The sequence below is a fragment of the Marasmius oreades genome (assembly GCF_018924745.1).
Source record: "Marasmius oreades isolate 03SP1 unplaced genomic scaffold unpl_scf_5, whole genome shotgun sequence".
Classification (NCBI taxonomy): domain Eukaryota; kingdom Fungi; phylum Basidiomycota; class Agaricomycetes; order Agaricales; family Marasmiaceae; genus Marasmius; species Marasmius oreades.
In genome coordinates, this window is record NW_025064829.1 from 25,947 (window position 1) to 41,979 (window position 16,033).

Below are 16,033 nucleotides of genomic sequence, written 5' to 3' on the forward strand. Positions count from 1 at the left end.
CTACAACCCTAGAGTCCCCGTAGCTGTGGTGTTTTACACTTGCAGTTACACATTGATTTCATAAAACGTTCCTACGATATTGAGACTGTGATCTTGTGCGTAACCTTTGCCAAGCAGTCCACCCTTGCAATCTTTCCTGGTGTGTAGAGTTATTGATAGACTTTACACGGAGGTTTACTAGTTTTTGGGTTGATTTGGTGTTGGTGCTACTCCCGTAGCTCTGATATTAGGTTAACTCTTGAGTGGTATACTTCGCCCATTAGTGTCGGAACAACCAAGAATCTGGCGGAAAACATTGTTCACGTTCGCCATCGCCAAAAGACCTCTGAGCCCGAGCTTCTTGAGGATCTAAAGGGCCAAGTTGAGTGAATGCGTCGATTAGAGCAACTTTTCAAACTGACTAGGACAATGATTTCGAGAGGGACGCGTCCATCAAGAAAAAGTAATGATGGTGGACGAGATGGATCAACCCCCATGAGGTCTTCGGATGGTGAGAGTCTTTGTCTCTTGGATTTCACAAGTGCAGATGGCATAGCAAGACGGAATCGAGGGGCACGAGAAGAGAGATGTAGTAAAAGAGGGGAAAGGTTGAAAGGAATTACAAATCCGATCGAGTGAGGGTTAAATAGATTGTTCATTGTGCCACTCCCTTTCATCGCAATCCTTTCATTGGAAAGGAGGGTAATTCTGAGGCACACGTGTTGTCACACATTGCCATATAGGGATACGCGGTATGACTTCTGATCTCCAGATAGATAGCGACTTCAATCCACCTGAGATAACGTGTAGGAAACATGAGGATTTGCAGAGTACTCCGTTGGATATATGGCGCAAGCCATCCTAAAAAGACTCTGTTCGGCCTCGATGTTCACATGGTCTCAGTACTGGAAACAGGTGAGATATGGTGACGACAATCGTTGACAGCGAGCAACGGCGGACAAGGTTTCCAGAACACTTCCTTGGATATATGGCGCAAGCCATCCTAGGAAGGCTCCGTTAAGCCTTGCACGCACGAACTCGTGGCGAAAATACGACAGTAGTTGGGAAGATGGGATTGATACGCCTGTATACGCTCGTTTGAAAAAGTTCAGACGCTACCGATGGTTAAAACTCACCAAATGATAACCCCTCGTTTACTGAGCGAAGACATTGCTCCAGGCCTGTATTTGTGCTACGGCGAAGAGTATGTGTTGCGGGCCACGAATATTGGGGAACATGGGATACTGATGGAGCGATGGGATAGATTCGAGATTGATTTAGCCTCAGAGAGCAGGGACAATCCATCGAGGAGGTTTCGAAAGGAAGGAAATCCTCGACTACTGCCAAGGAAGGAACACACAGCTGCTGCTGAGGTCGCACCGATAACTCGAGCACGAGTCGAAATCTGGGTGAAGAAGCGGTGGGGAAGTAGCTTGAAAACGTCCCTGGTTTCTACCAGGGACTCTCGCACAACTTCTGTCACGGAGAGGAACTACAGATTAGTGTTCCCATCAGTTCGGTTCGAAACCGGTTTGAAACCGAAACACGAACCGAGATGCCGAAATAGTTCGGCAATCCGTTTTGCCGAGAAACCGAATACAAAACGGTTTCGGCGCGGCAAAACGGCTTTTTGAAATGCCCGACCCACTGGGTCTGAGATTTTTTTTATAGCTTTTTTTGGTACAGTAGGCGTACTACATCTCGGAAATCTTCATTGGTACCACAGGAGGTCTGTTTTATTAGATACAGTATGGAGTAGGTAGTCTGTAGTCGTTCTCCTGCGAATAAACAATCGGATCACTTTCATCTATCGATGTACGTCGGGGTGGGTATACGGGAGTGCGAATGCGATGTACGACTATGCGAAAGAGCAGGAGAATTAAATACAGGACTGGAAACCGTCTTTGGAATTGTCGAGCACGGATATTTGTAGGCGTATGTGGAAGTTTACTCTACCGTCCCAAAATGGACGATTGGCGTTGTTCAACCTACCGTATTCTACCCAGACCAAGCATTCTCGTATCGTCATTCATGGACACCAAGCTGCAAACAGCGTTCGAGGCGAAGATTCGTCGAAGAATTTCGGACAGTGATGGGGAGGGATGGGTTTATCTTCTTGTAGGCAAAGAGGAATTCGTGAAGTTAGGCAGGACAAACAATCCGGAGCGAAGACTTGCGGAGCATCGACAAAACTGCCATTTGGATGAAAGTGAGCTGGTAGAGGTTTACAAGACGAAGCTCCGTTGGTGCCATCGAACGGGTTGGCTCTCGATCCCATGTCCATGCTTTCTGCTAACTAGCGTCCAGAATCGATACTGCATTCTAAGCTCAAGATCGCCGGATATCAAGTGTCGACAGTACCTTGCGATTGTGAGTCCGTTCGCTTTTTTTTTGCTGTTTTGATATCCATTAACGACTTCGAAGGCGGTTTGCGACATCGAGAACGATACGACCTTCCGGCTATGTCTATCGATCAGGTTGTGAACGAAATGAAAGGGTTCATTGAAGAATATAGGGATGTATGACGAAAAGCGAACCTTGAGCTAGCTATTTTCTTGTACCCATTGTAAAATGACCGGGAGAAATGATACGAGTTCTTAGCGACAGGACTCTAACGCATCTCGCCGACGTGAAAACCTGTGAGAACCGGACCATTCAAAGTCGCTCTCAACGCAAGGGCAGTTATCGACAATCTTGACTCTTTCTTCATTCTCCAGTCCATCACCGACGTAGCACATTGCATCTGGCAGACGGTGATGGTAGAGCTTCTATATGGAAATGTCAATACTCCACCGTAGCAAACGAAAAGAATGCAACAAGAACGCTCACCTATCGCCCAAAGACACATCTTTCATTCCTCCCTTCACTAGGACTCCACAGTTCAAAGGGATCGTGATTGAGATCGTCTGGGTCCAAGACACCTGAAAGCCGCAACAAAGATCAGCTGTTGTCAAATTCTTCCGGGGGAAAACTCACACTATCTACTCATCAATGACGAGAAATCAATCGGAATCGCTACAGATCCCTCCCCACCAGCACGCTCTCCAAACAAGATAAACTTCCTACTATTATCCGCAGGCACCGTAACGAGATACCTCACCCGGACCTTCCTCTCCCCCTCACCTACAAATTTGTATTCCTTCCAACTCATTCCCTGATCGATGGAATACGCGACGAAATCCTTAGGTTCTTCATCGTTAACCACGATGAGTATCCCGCCGGAATCGCCAAACTCCCAGAGATGCGCATCTTTGTGGACTTCGTGCGATGTGAAACCGCCATCTCGGGAGAGGAAGGTGTCGCATTCTGTTGTATGGGAGGAGAGATTGGCCGACATTTCCGACAGCCATGATGATTCCGACGATCGATGGGGAGCTGAACGTTGCTCGTGCATCTCGACGGACGGTCGGTGTACCCATGGACATGAAGATTACAGCTCTACAATCCAAGACAAGGATGAATCAGAAACGATGAATGCAACGAATGAGGAGGAAACAGGAAAGGACTTACCACATCCTGACATCCATATTCCTGCCCAAATACATCCACAAAAGGCGGTTTAAGAGGCTTCCAAGTACCTCCATCATTATGTGAGCCCTTTCTCTCTCTTCGACGGTCGTGTCATCCTTCCGTGATTGGATGAACAGCTTGTGTTCTGCCTACAATGACTTAAGACCCGGTTCACAGTCAGAGCAAAAGCTATTCCACTTACTCTAATCGAGTTGAGTAGCTGTCCTTGCCGTGGCTGTAGATCGTTCATCAGTTTAATGAACTTGTCGTACTTGGCTAGCTCCTTGTCAAAGACATCCTCAAACATCGCTGGTTGGACTTCGCCTAGAACCTGAAGCGGCTTTCAGGATATGTTGCCGAATATCGTCTACTTCCGCGAGCTTTTTCGCTCGTCCCACAATATCTTCTCGTTCAGATTGGAGTCGGTTCAAGTCTTCCAGAGAAACCCGGAGCTTTCGAGCATGTCCTGTAACGTCAGGAATTACCGAGGTTCCAACTGTCGCTTATATAGCCTTTGATCTGAAATGGCAATGGTTAGCGAACTGTCTAAATCAAGATAAGACGAAACTTGGAATCCTTGTCCTTGAGGTTAGCTTCAAGGTGTTTTCGGACGGTAACTGCCTTTTCGCTGGGGTACCAAAGGTTTGCAGGGATGAATGGGCCAAGTCCTATCCACAAAACGCATGTCAAAAGGGTCATTTTTGGATAAATAGAAAGGGGAGAGATAGAGGGGGAAAGCCACGGGGCTTGTAGAAATGGCCGATGTCGATCGATAATATACAGCAGGTAGAAGAACAGCAACGTTGATCGCCAGAACGATGAGTTCATTTGCAATACACCTAAACATCATCAGGCCGGTTCCTTTTGAGAAAGCCATTGCACGGAACTCGAGGCGAACGTCAGATCAGAGAACTTGATGCCACCAGCAAGGAATGGAACCTATGGCTACAAGAAGTGTCTATCTACAGTCCAAAACAGATGTGAAACGGGAAGAAATCAAGAAACGGGGCGTATCTCAGCCCTATGTCCATTGCTAACCAAAATAACGTCACGAACTGCCTTGATATCCTTGCTGAACCTCGCCCTTTCTTTATCCGTCTCCTTCACCCTTACTAAATCGCTCCTAGGATCCAATTCCAGGCGTTCTTCAGACAGTTGTTCGTCGCGCATGGTGTTCTTCTTGATGACTCCAACAATGATTCGGTGCTTGTCTTCGGTCTTCTCTCCCAAATAAAAGTTGCCCAAGCGTCGCACGAGCTTCCCGATGTTTTCAGAGGCACCACCAACCACCACCATTAAGCTTTTCTCAGTGCTAGGCTTGATAGCGTCATGGGGCATCCTGATGTCATCGATTTGACGGACGAGAGTGCCGTCTCTCAAAAAGCGGACAGCGGGCTTGTCGTCGACAGAGACAGGCTGAACGAGGGTGACCCACTCGTCTTTTCCAGTGCTCTTGAGACCGATTTGAAACTCGATATTCACCAGGCCCGCTTGGGAGAACCAGTATGAGGGTGGTGGAGGTGGAGGTGGAGGTGTAGGACAAGTAGGAGCTGCTGCCGCTTCCTCTGCCAAGTTTGCTGGTGCACTTTCAGACGTGTCTTCTCCTGCAGCATTGAGTCGGGCAAGAATAGCTGCCACATAAGGATTCTTGTTGGTAGCAGAGAAAGTAGATGCATCCCACTCTAGATCCCAAGGTGGAGCCTCTCCTGCAGGTTGAGGCGTGGGTGAACGTGGTGCTGGATTCCATGTGGGTGACTGTGGATTCCATGCATCTTCTCCGGTCGCTAGCATCTCAATCATCTCATCGCGTGATGGAAGGGGAGTACCAGGAACCAAAGAGTTCGACGGGACATAGCTCGCATCGATGGCCTTGAGGGTATCGACCGGGTTCCGTAGACCTTCGCGAGGGAGCCAGAATTCGTGGCCGCGACCAAGCGGACGCCAGACATTGAGGAACTTTTGCGAATTGAGTTCCACAACGTAGCTGTAGTCGAGTACATGGACAGGTTGACTTCGATGCGCCTGGAACAGATCCAGCTCTACTTTCAAAAGTAAACCGGACTTGGGCATAGGAGACCGGTCCAGAGTGACTTCCTGAACTGTACCGGTCACACCCTTGAAGTGAGAGCGGATGACCCGTACTTTCGTGCCTATCCAAGGTTCCTTCCCAACTGACATCGAGGGTCCAACACCGTAAATTCGCTCTTGAACCTTAGTTAGAGGTCGCCAGTCAACGAGCCTCATTCCACTACTACTTTCCACAACATTGTCATGGTCGAGAAGGGCGTGACATTGTAGCTTAAGCACGTAAACGCTCAGCATTAAGCGTCTACCCTCCCGCCGTTCCTGCCGTACGACATCCTTGACGATGCACTGTCTAAACGTGTAAGGACCCCGTTGCACGGCCACAGTTGCCCCCACCCAAGGTGTTGCGGTGTTCGTGGACACAATTGTCTCGGTCGAGTTGAGATAGACTTTGAACTAGACGATAATCAGTATTGTAGCTTGAGATGAAATAAAATGAAACTCACAAGGCTTCGATCAGCGTCGTCTTGAGCCACCTCCAGTATACCGTTTCTGGATGTGATGACGAGTCCTTCCTTCCCTTTCTGAATACCGCCCATAACTCGAACAAAATCTCCAGGATCGACAACTTTGCGAACCTGGCGAACAGGAAGGGCGTAATCGCCATCTTCAAAGGCAACCGTACAAGTCTGGGGCTGCTTCGGGTCTAGACGTGCATTTAAGTACTTGAATGACCCAGGGATCGTACTCAAGGAGGGTTTGGACGGAAGGATCTTGTCGCCAGCAGCGAGAACCCAGTCTGCCGGATAAGGCATGGGATACTCATTAACAAGAGGATGTTTTGTTCGATTGAAATGTGCTTCGAGTCGAGGAGGAATAGTTGTCGTGGGTACGAGGGTGGAATTGGAGTAAGAGGAAACGAGGAGCCCATGAACGAAGGTTTTTCGAAGATGCTTGTACTTAGAAGCCTCGGCATCGACCAATATGGATTCTGGGAAGCTACGAGGGTCAAAAAGCTGAGGTAGAGGCCGTGTAGCAAGTCTCTTGCGCTTTCGAGAAGATCCTTCTGCCGCGTAATTGGTGTCCAGCCGTGGAACAAGCAGAACGAGGGACCTTGGGCCTCGCGTTTCTGAAACCAATCCTACGTCGCCCTTGTAGCTTCCAGACCGGATCTGGACCCATTCACCGACAGCAGCCTCACGAGGGGCAGTCCTTTTCTCTTTTGCGTTGTCTTTCAACCACTCCTTCCCACTCAATCTTCCTTTCTGCCATCCAGCTACACTTAGCCGCCCTTGGTTCAAATTGTCGGTCTCTTCGATACTTGGTAATGATAGAGTTCTGTTGATGTAACGAGCTTCTAGATAGTCTATAAATGACGGTCCTTCTGGCTCCTCTGGGTTGGGTATGCGTGCAGGCTGAGGTTCGGTTTCGTCGTGATCCTGATCATCGAGAAAACCTACAGTACGTCAGTTAGCAATAAGATACTGAAACGCAATGTAACAATACTTACCATCGAAGTCTAAATCGTCCTCGAACTCCTGGGAGTCGCTACTATCGTGTTCAGCTTCGAGATCGAGAAACGAGTGAGCATCTGAAGCCTATAAAACTCAGCCAGCCAACCATTCCCTAGAGTAAAAATCACATACCATGTTAATTCAGAACCTCTATGGACGACTGAACCTGAACTGCGTGAGCTGAGCCTATAAAATCGACCGTCAGCACTATCATTAGGGTTTTTTGTTGTTAACGAAGTAAGATGGGGCTTTTTTTGCTCCCGCTTCATTTCTCTCGCACTCATAATGAAATAGTTCGTGTATTTTAACTATCTACTCTACGTACTATGAGAAACGGACCCCTACGTACCATAATCCACCCAACGCGTTCGTTGATGATGGTGGTTCTAGGAAGATGGTGGCATGAATTGTTTCCCACGCGAGTCATCGTAGTTGTTGTTCCGCATTGGGCAGTTTCGTCGCAGTCCCACGATGTGCTGACCGGGAATTTATTCTCCCGAATTCCCGGTCAGCACATCGTGGGACTGCGACGAAACTGCCCAATGCGGAACAACAACTACGATGACTCGCGTGGGAAACAATTCATGCCACCATCTTCCTAGAACCACCATCATCGTGAACGGTAAGTCTGCCATTCCGTTGTTTTACAGTATAGTAGCTAGTCTAGAATCGAAATAATTAAAGTATGAAACAGTATGAACATAACTGAGTGAGGAGAGATCCAAAATAGACGTCGAAGTCGTCTTTTTCTTTGAAAAGTCCTAGCATATCTCACGTCGCTTGGTACTGTTACTGACCATCTTTCATCTGCTTTCTAGGTCTCGACTTGGAGGAATATTGACACCCTTCCAATGTCAGCGAACTGTTCATCGACTTTCCGACATTCACCATTACCCACTGGAGCGTACAGATTTGTACCAATCACATTGCCCCAATTCCTCTCCTACCTCCGCCGCGAACTCGTGCATTCAAGGCTTAATGAGGTCTTCCTAGGATGGCTTGCGCCATATATCCAAGGAAGCGCTCTGAAAGCCTTGATAATGCCCGTTGATCGCTGTCAGGGATCGTCGCATCGCCGCCCTGATATCCGCTACCTAACTCGCATTGAGGGGTAACTAGGCCATGCTGGTGTCCAGGAGAGTCGTTTACAGAGGTAGATAACGATCGAAAAGGGTGGGTGGGAGGTGACGAGCAAGAGGAAAAGCAGCTTGTGCGTTCATCATTCATCCCGCTCGATTCCGAGCCCAAGGTATGCGTCGGGATTCTCTAGCTCGCATTCATCTTACTGATTACGCCGCATTAGATGTCCGTAATACACAGGAAATCAGGTGTATTGCCCTTATCCTTTCCAAATCGCCCCGCTTCTGCCAGTTCGTCATGGTCTGACTAGGATACTGGATACGTACTTGTGAACAGAGTGTAACCTTTAGGCGTACAACCCTGCATCCTATCCATATAAATCAACGGTAAGACTATGTTGATAGTGAAGCTTACCCTGAATTGAACCTGGACGGCCACCTACCAGATCCTCAAATAGGCATCCATAACGAGTATGCCTTCACAACCCCGGAAAAATTGTCTATCGGTATAATAAGGTATGCATAGCCAGCTTAAACACATATTATAACGTGTTGATAATTTCGCTTAATTTTGGCAGATGCACGATTTGGTCAGGAGCAGCCTCATTCACAATGCCGTGGACTCAAGCGAAGGCACAAGCCGTACGATTTGGTCAAGAGCAGCCTCATTCACAATGCCGTGGACTCAAGCGAAGGCACAAGCTGCACGATTTGGTCAAGAGCAGCCTCATTCACAATGCCATGGACTCAAGCGAAGGCACAAGCTGTACGATTTGGTCAAGAGCAGCCTCATTCACAATGCCGTGGACTCAAGCGAAGGCACAAGCTGCACGATTTGGTCAAGAGCAGCCTCATTCACAATGCCGTGGACTCAAGCGAAGGCCACAAGCTGCACGATTTGGTCTGGAGGCCATATTGACAATGGCGAGGATTCAAGCGAAGGGCATGAGGGACATAAGTTGTTGATATTCGGAGATAACATCTACTACAACCCCCTGAAATCGAGTCAAATTGTCTGTTTTTATTCTCATATGTGAGTGTACTCCGCCTTTACGCGAATCCTCAAGAACTAATTGCCGTACATTGGGTTTCTCTGACCTCAGTATTCTCCATGCAGTCAAGGCATGATGCGATGGTCACTGGTCACAACTCGGATCGTTAAAAGCCCTCTGCCAGTCGTAATTCCGCTACCAAGCGACCATGCCCCCCAAGAAGAAAGGGAAAAAAGCTAGTGGTACGTGTTATCTCTTGTTCGTTCCCATCGATTTTCTTACCCACTTCACGCAGGTCACCCCAATGCAACGACTTCTGGAGCAACTGAAGGTACCATTCTGCCTGTCATTCATATTTCTTCGTCGTTACTGACCTCGTGTCAGATGTACAACAAGTGCCTACCAAATGCGGGCGTAGGGCTGCTGCTGCCCCCGACTCTTCCACTGGTTTGTTCTGGCTCATTTATGTTCTTTCTTCTTCTCACAAATTCATAGAACCTATAGGACCGTTGGTTCCACGTCCTAAAGCACGTGAAAAAAGTCGTACCCTCACTCACGATGTCGTAGCTGCTTCTAAGCCGCGTCCCTATGAGGACATCTCGGTGGATCGTAAGTTCAATCGTTTATGTTTGCTCCGTTACTGTTACTTATTCAAAATCTTTGTTTTCATAGAACAGGTTCAAGAACACGTTGTCCATGCTCCCGTTGCACGGAGGGTATCGCCCTCTGTCGTTTCTATACGTATAGTTTGCGCTTTGGCTTGGTTTCTCTTCGTCTGACCAAATGTCGTACTAGATTCAGCTATTTCAGATGGTCGTCAGACTACCCCTGACAAAACTTTAGAATTTTTTGGTCTCCAAAGTGTGTATCGCCCCTCGTATAGTTTATAGCAACGCTCAGATCTTCTCTCACAGACGAGGTCCCGGCCACCCCAGAACCTAATCTCCGTCGCTCTGCTAGAACCCACACTCCAAACCGCAACCGTCTCCCAGTGACGGTGATGGGAGTTGATGCACCTCTAGGACGCAAAAAGAAGGCGGCTCAGTTTGCTGATGGTGCGTTTTACTTTTGAGTATTTGAATTTCAGGCTAACTCATGCTTTCAACCCTCTGTTCTTATTCAGATTCAGATTCCGATTCTGGGGAGTTCACTTTCGATGAAATGGCAGGTGAATTGCATGCGGTGGGGTCTCGTACCGGGGACAGGTCTACTGGATCCAGTGAGCACGTTATCACTCTGTGTTTTCTTAAGTTCCTAAAGCCAGTCAAAGCTCATCCCAACCGGACGTCAAAAGGAAAAGGAAAGGAAGTTGGGAAAGTCGTAAAAGGCAAGTTCCAACTATTCCAGCTTTCATTCATCATTGACGTTATCTTTTGGCAGACGATGACGGCGATCCTTCTTTTGTTGATGTGAATGACGACGAGGAAGAGGACGAGCTCGACGACGAGGAGGAGGGTAACCCTCACACTCCCAGCCCCCGACCAGCGCGTACCGTCACCTTCGGTGGCAGTTCTTATGCTGATCCAGGTGATGAAGATGAGTCGATTGATGTAGAGGAAGACAGTCTAACTCGGGATGGACGACATCCCCAACCTCCGAGACGGCACGCCACAAATACTTTTGTCCGATCTCCCGACGTTCGTATCAGGCGTCAGCCCGCGCATGTCAGGAATGGCACTCTCGCAGACCTTCCAACGCCTAAACGGAAAGCCGGTAGCCGCCTCGCAAAGGATGACAAGACCAGGTGCAGAGATGTCCACGATTTTATGGTTCCGGTAAACCCAAAGGACCCCAACTCCGAGGACTACTGTCGTTTCTGCCTGTAGGTATCAAATATTCTTGTCGTTAGACTGAAGCTGACTGAATTCTGGTAGTGCTGCTGGAAAAGAGGCCCGCTATGGACGCGGCACAAACACGGCGACAAGACGAAACCACCTTATCGTGAAACACACCGACGCGTGGATCAAGGCATGCGATCAAATGGGGATCCACATCCACTCTACAGGCAAAGTACCCGATATCCTGCGTGCATATCGTATCGAGAGAGGACAGCAAGTTGACGACAATCTCAACCGCCAACATTTCACGCACCGCCTTTTTGTGGATGCTCTTATGGAGCTCGTTATCGCTGAGGATTTGGTAGGTACTTTAGCGACATTTCAAATCATCTGAATACTGAACTTCATTTCTCAGCCGTTTTGTCTTCTTGATTCTCCCAGGTTCAGGAACATCCTTTTGTTGCTGCGTGAAACCCTCAACCCGCATGACATTCCACATGCCACAACCATGCGGGATATGGTGATGGAGGCATGGATCGTTCACATGCACAATCTAAAAACGGAGCTAAGGGTGCGAGTCTTCCGTATATCTCGCCTTTCAGACGTTTTTCTCATTCATACTTCCAGGACGTCAAGGGCAAAGTTTCCTTTTCAATGGATGGGTGGTCGGATATCACCTTGTTCCCCTTCGTCGCAGTCGTCGCTACCTGGATTGATGAGAAAGAGGGAAATCACGGCAGGAAACAGCTTCGATTGCGATCAGAGTTGATCGGATTTTTTGGCCTTCCAGAGAGCCATACAGGGCACCATCTTGCCTTAGCGTTTATGAAGATCATCGATCGTCTTGAACTAGCTGAAAAGGTATGTCGCTCTTTTTTGACATGTTACATGTATGACATTCTCTTACATAGGTTGGCTACATCACGGTCGACAATGCTAGTAATAATGATACTATGATGTATGCAATCTCCGAACAACTTGCCGACAGAGGGGTAGACTTCAATCCTGAAGAGAATCATATCAGGTACGTATGGAACTGGTCTTGTTTGTCAATACTCCATTTTTCCTCGGACAGATGTTTCGCCCACATTGTCCACCTTGCCGTCAGCGCCGCAATGGACGTCATCGAGAATATAGATCTTGCAAACAGGTACACATGGGACGGTGACCCCGCTGTTCCAGATGTTGGATTATTCACTCGTTGTCGAGAACTTATCCGAGTAGTAAGTTCCCTATTTATACCTCATTGCTATCTTTGACCATGATTCAGTTGCGTTCTAGCGGGACCCGTCGTGCAAGGATGCAGATTTGGGCACAGAGAACAATAGGGAAAGACCTCAAGCTGCTAAAAGACATAGTAAATAGGTGGTCTTCTTCCCATTTAATGCTAGTAAGGCTCAAGCAACTTCGTCCAGCAAGTAACAATCCACATTATGTGCTTTTTATCTTTCTGATTCCTTAACTCAGGCCATCGACCGCTTCCTCAACGATCCCACCTACCACGAGATCAAAGCCAACCAACAACTCCATAAGGCCGAATGGAGAGCGATTGAGGATGTGACCGAACTCCTTCAAATCCCTCACGCTTTCCAACAGCGTTTATCTTCTGAGCGGGTACCGACATTGTGCAAGGCTCTATCATCATTCAACGCAATGACAGATCGGTTAGATGAACTTAGAGTGAAGTGTCCGAACGTCGCAGAGGCCATCGATGCTGCTATCGCTAAACTCGACAATTATTATGATCGTCTCATCAAAGTTCCGGCGTACTTCTTGTCTATGAGTGAGTCGCAAAGCATGACTTACCTGCCAGCACTTACTCTCCAATACAGTCGTAGTCCCCAATATTAAAATGGGATATATACAGGCTAAATACCCGCAACACTACCAAAGGATCAAGCGGGCGTTTGTGGATGTGGTCAGAGTATGGGAAGCCCTATTTTGCACCATTCGTCGTCAACTGACAAGCCATTGGCAGCAAAAGGATCTTCCTGGCGACGAGCGTAGTGCTGATCCATTTATGGGGAGTGCAACAGGCGATTGGGCCACCGATATCTTACGGGATGGTCAAAACTCCGGCTCACGACGTCCTCTCAGTGCGGAGGCCGAAGTAGATGCCTACCTTGCTGAGCCCATAACCTCTGAGGACATCTTCGAGCAGTGGGGGGTAAGTCGTTCACACCAAGGAACCGAGTTCAAGGACTGATATTCTCATTTACAGATGACTGCTACACGTTTTCCGAGAGTTTACCTTACCGCTCTCGATTATCTCCCAATTCAAGGGACATCCGTTCCATGCGAGCGGGTGTTTTCGTCCGCCAAGTTGACGAAGTCGGACCTCAGGAACCTCCTTGATCCCAACATCATGGAGGCACTTCAAATTCTCAAATTTTCGTACAAACGGAATGGCCAGGTCATGCTGGAGCTTAATTTCACTGCACACCTCGATATTGAACGCGAAAAAGCTGAGTTGGAGGAGTTGGCGGCCGGAACGGTGCTTTCTGAGACTCTTGGACTGGCGGAGTATGGCGAAACTTTTGGGGAGCTTCCTTTACCTACGTAGCCTGTAATTCCATAGTATAACGTGTTTTCTTGCACTACGTAACATATTAACAGTCTAGCTACCCATTCTACCCATTTTTGTTGTAAAAAAAAAGAAAAAATTTCGTGAACCCATGGTTTAAACGGTTTGGGTCGGGTTCTCCGGCCCGAACTGCATCCCTCAATGGTTCCGGCGACCCGCCGGAACCCAAACCGGTACGAACCGCGCCGAACCACGCCGAACGCGCCGATGAGAACACTAGCCACACCGCTCTTCCTCTTATGTTAGTATGACTTAACTCTTTTTTCTTAACTGACTGACTGACAGACTGACACTTACTGTAGGGCAAAGATCTCAGCTGTAGTAGTGACAACTATAGTTGCATGCCGGCTCTGATCATATTTCTCGATTGTTCATTATTCCTTATGTGTATATATTTGTACTGCTCTTAATATAATATAATAATATAATAAATCTTTTATTGGAATCAGACACGAGCGAGAACTGCAATGATTATATCAGATATTATATTAATTTCCAAAACAAGTAGTCCAAGCTAACCCAGACTGGCGGCCGGCGGGTATCTGATGATAATACGACATCTCATCATCTCAGCCCATCTGGCGATGGCTGGTCTGACATCAACACACTGGACTCCTCTGCTCTAGTGTTGTGCGGGCTCGGGCTCAGGCCCTAGGCCGGCCCGAGCCGAGCCCTGGGCTTTGCAAGCCGAGCTGAGCCCGGGATAAGGCTTTGAAGGGCTCAAGGCTCGGGCTTGCAGTTTGGAAAGCCCAAGCCTTGGGCCTGAGCCCGGGCTTCTAATATGTAATCAATGTACATCTTTTTCGGGACTGGCAGGTTACCAAAATGGGTCCATTACACCGAAGTATTAATGGCCGGCTCTGAATTTAATATAAATAATTCACATGACCGTAAATTTGCCGTAAATATATGCCGGCTGCTGGCCCCACTGTTGCCGATTACTTCCAAATGGCTTTCTTTGCCAAATTCTGGCACTAAGTTCAACAGACACAAAGGAAGGTGGCTCTGGGTTCATAGAATGTACTAAAAATTTGATATTTTTACAGCCATACTTCTTTTAAAAATTTGTACAGTAAGCCTGGGCCCAGGCCCAAGCCGTGGGCTTAGTGCCCGGAGCTTGGGCTCAGGGCTCGGGCTTGAGAATTTACAGGCCCAAGCCCTCTCAAGCCGAGCCCAAGCCCGGGCTTCAGGCCAAGCCCGAGCCCGCACATCACTACTCTGCTCAGTTCTGTCAAACTGACCATGCACTCTCAGAATGAAAGGCCAAATTAGATTTGAACTTGAATTTCAGGTCTATACCAGGTAACGTCAATTTGAGAGGCACTAACGATGGCTGACGGTATTGATCAGTCCATGGACATTTTGGTCCCAATTTCGTGGTGTATGTGGGAGGGGACGGTATTTGAGAAGTAGCCCACGGCTATTGTGGGATAGTATCGGTCTGGCACGAGGAGCTATGATCCATCTAAATTCCGAGCATGGCATTGGAAAGATAATAGCCTGTGAGAGCAAATGCGGTGGAGGAGAAACGGTGAGACCGGCCGGAGGAAGCTGGATGTCCGTGACCGTTTTTACCTCTGTCGAGACGTACGCTAACCACAACATCATGAAATTCAATCTCAAGTCTAATTATAGAGAAGAAAGCCGGAGCTTTGCTGGTTTCTCGATCACAGAAGAACTGGCGTGGACGAATGTACAGAAGGCTTCGATCCATCAAGAGGAAACTCTTGTCACTGCACATTGCTGTTCACTGTCAAGCTGGGGGATTCCGTGGCGTGGCTTGCTAGGTGACTTTTTGGTCGGACGGTACGTGCCGTCTCACGCACTTTACTTTCGTTTTCACCTCCAACTCCAATTTGTAGTCGTGGACAGCTCGTCACTCTCAGTACGCCTGTGGACCAACTTCTTCAACGCACATGAACATCTATAGGTTTACATATCATCCATATCCCCATGCTGTCAATACAGATGTGATGTGAAGATTTACTACCTCACGGTCGCAACTTGTTTTCGCGGCGATACTATGTATATCTCGACCCGCAAGAACACGATCCCCAATCACAGGATGTGCCAGTTACAGTATATGCTTAGAACGAACCAACGTCGTTCAATAGGTTATCGATTAGCGTTGTATCTTTTTGCTTTATTCTTGGCTGCGTTTGGACTCGTTTGCGGGTTCAGGTATACTATTCAAGCAAGCAGTAATACAGGGATGTGAACGCCACTAGAAATTCCTGTACATAGTATGATCCGAGTCGGAAAATAACTATGCAGAGTGTGTAATAGAGTGAAGATGCCGTCGTGCTGGGTAGAATCCCGAAAGAACCTCATTAACCAATCCCCCACATCACCTCCCTCGTGTTTTCAACCAGACGTCTTGCATCCAAACTCAGTACGTCTTCCGATTCAAGATCAGGCGACAGTCGATGCACAGCTATTCGATTTGAAAAACAGGAAAAAATAGTGGTTCGAGAAGACGTGGATAAGCCTGTGGGCTGTTCCTCAAGCTGGGGTCTTCCGATCTGCGGCTATGAAACCGTCCGTCTTGACCGTTATAGGCTCAAGGAGTATC

The 16,033-nt window shown here is 48.0% G+C and overlaps 1 protein-coding gene across 1 annotated transcript; it reads left to right on the top strand.

Annotated features, from left to right (window-relative positions):
• The first annotated feature begins 14,848 nt into the window (after positions 1-14,848).
• On the top strand, positions 14,849-15,904 carry E1B28_013882 (uncharacterized protein). The gene is made up of 2 exons (XM_043160679.1): positions 14,849-15,267; positions 15,324-15,904. Exons 1-2 carry the CDS (start codon positions 14,918-14,920, stop codon positions 15,379-15,381), a joined length of 408 nt encoding a protein of 135 aa, XP_043001756.1. The 5' UTR covers positions 14,849-14,917; the 3' UTR covers positions 15,382-15,904.
• Positions 15,905-16,033: the final 129 nt, after the last annotated feature.

What these genes read in the sequence shown, in the direction of transcription:
- E1B28_013882 (XM_043160679.1), top strand. Translation starts at nt 14,918, where the DNA reads ATGATCCATCTAAATTCCGAGCATGGCATTGGAAAGATAATAGCCTGT. An exon ending in GGTGACTTTTTGGTCGGACG is followed by an intron (nt 15,268 to 15,323) that starts GTACGTGCCGTC and finishes TCCAATTTGTAG; the next exon opens with TCGTGGACAGCTCGTCACTC.